Source organism: Egretta garzetta, unplaced genomic scaffold (assembly GCF_000687185.1).
Source record: "Egretta garzetta isolate BGI_Z169 unplaced genomic scaffold, ASM68718v1 scaffold733, whole genome shotgun sequence".
Classification (NCBI taxonomy): domain Eukaryota; kingdom Metazoa; phylum Chordata; class Aves; order Pelecaniformes; family Ardeidae; genus Egretta; species Egretta garzetta.
In genome coordinates this window covers 143,162-144,384 of record NW_009259186.1, presented here as the reverse complement: position 1 = coordinate 144,384, position 1,223 = coordinate 143,162, and the positions used below count along the sequence as shown (strand labels likewise).

Below are 1,223 nucleotides of genomic sequence, written 5' to 3'. Positions count from 1 at the left end.
CAGGCTGAACCCCCCCAGCTCCCCCAGCCGCTCCCCAGCAGCCTGGGGCTCCAGACCCCTCCCCAGCTCCACTGCCCTTCTCTGGACACGCTCCAGCCCCCCCAGGTCCTTCGGGGAGGGAGGGGCCCAACCCTGACCCCAGCACTCGAGGGGCGGCCCCCCCAGTGCCCAGCACAGGGGCACGGTCCCTGCCCTGCTCCTGCTGGCCACACCACTCCTGAGACAAGCCAGGATGCCGCTGGCCCCCTTGGCCACCTGGGCACCCTGCTGGCTCATACTCAGCCCCCTCTCGACCAACCCCCCCAGGGCCTTTTCCGCCGGGCAGCTTTCCAGCCCCTCTGCCCCACGCCTGGAGCGCTGCCTGGGGTTGTGGTGACCCCAGGGCAGGACCCGGCCCTTGGCCTTGTTGCCCCTCACCCAACTGGGCTGGGCCCATGGATCCAGCCTGGCCAGGTCCCTCTGCAGAGCCCTCCTCCCCTCCATCAGATCCATATTCTCACCTGATTTGGTGTCATCTGTTCTACTTTTTATATTTGTGAGGGACAAGTATTAGGGGGTTTTATGTGAACACTCCACTCCAACAAGTGGTGGTGTCACTCTACAGAAGCACCACTGCTTCCAAGAGAGAGACACCTTGTGGGGAGGACAGAGACCACTGCCCTGGGACAGCCCATAAAAGCTCAGACTAGCAAAATGCTCACAGATAGTAGTGCAGATGCTCCCCACTGTAAAGGTGGTGCCATACAGGGACTGGATGGAATTGGCAGCAGCTCTTCCCAAGGCATCCTGGAGAGGAGAAGACGAAGGATAAGTCAGAAAGTAGCCCTGCTTAATGAGACTAAATGTTATGATTTCATCAACCTGATCCACATTCAGGTAAATCTCCACATTCTTTCACAAAATCTCCAATCTTTTACACCCTGCCCCCAATAAACTAGTGCCAAATGAATCCATTTCTTACTCATTCATTCTAGTGACAGCACTCACAGTTTCCACAGGATTTTTGGGAGGTGACATTGCACATGAATTAAATTATAGCAGGTTCTATATCTGATCATCCAGTGTTTCACGTCACCAACCGTCTGGTCAAGAGAAGGTTCAAGAGATGCCAGAAAAAAATCCCAAGGCAGACAGATTTTCCAGTAGCTGGTGGTCAGCTTAGGGCTCACTTCCACTGCATAATTGGTGGTTGCAGAGACAAGAGAGCCAGGCTCTTCTTGGAG

General features: G+C 55.5%; 1 protein-coding gene across 1 annotated transcript in view; it reads right to left on the bottom strand.

Moving 5' to 3' along the window:
- The window catches only part of LOC104123449 (carboxypeptidase A2), a 9,382-nt gene that overhangs the window by 451 nt on the left and 7,708 nt on the right, over positions 1–1,223 (bottom strand). Inside the window, 1 exon segment of the mRNA XM_009635700.2 lies at positions 702–786. Within this exon segment, the coding sequence (XP_009633995.1) occupies positions 702–786 (85 nt within the window).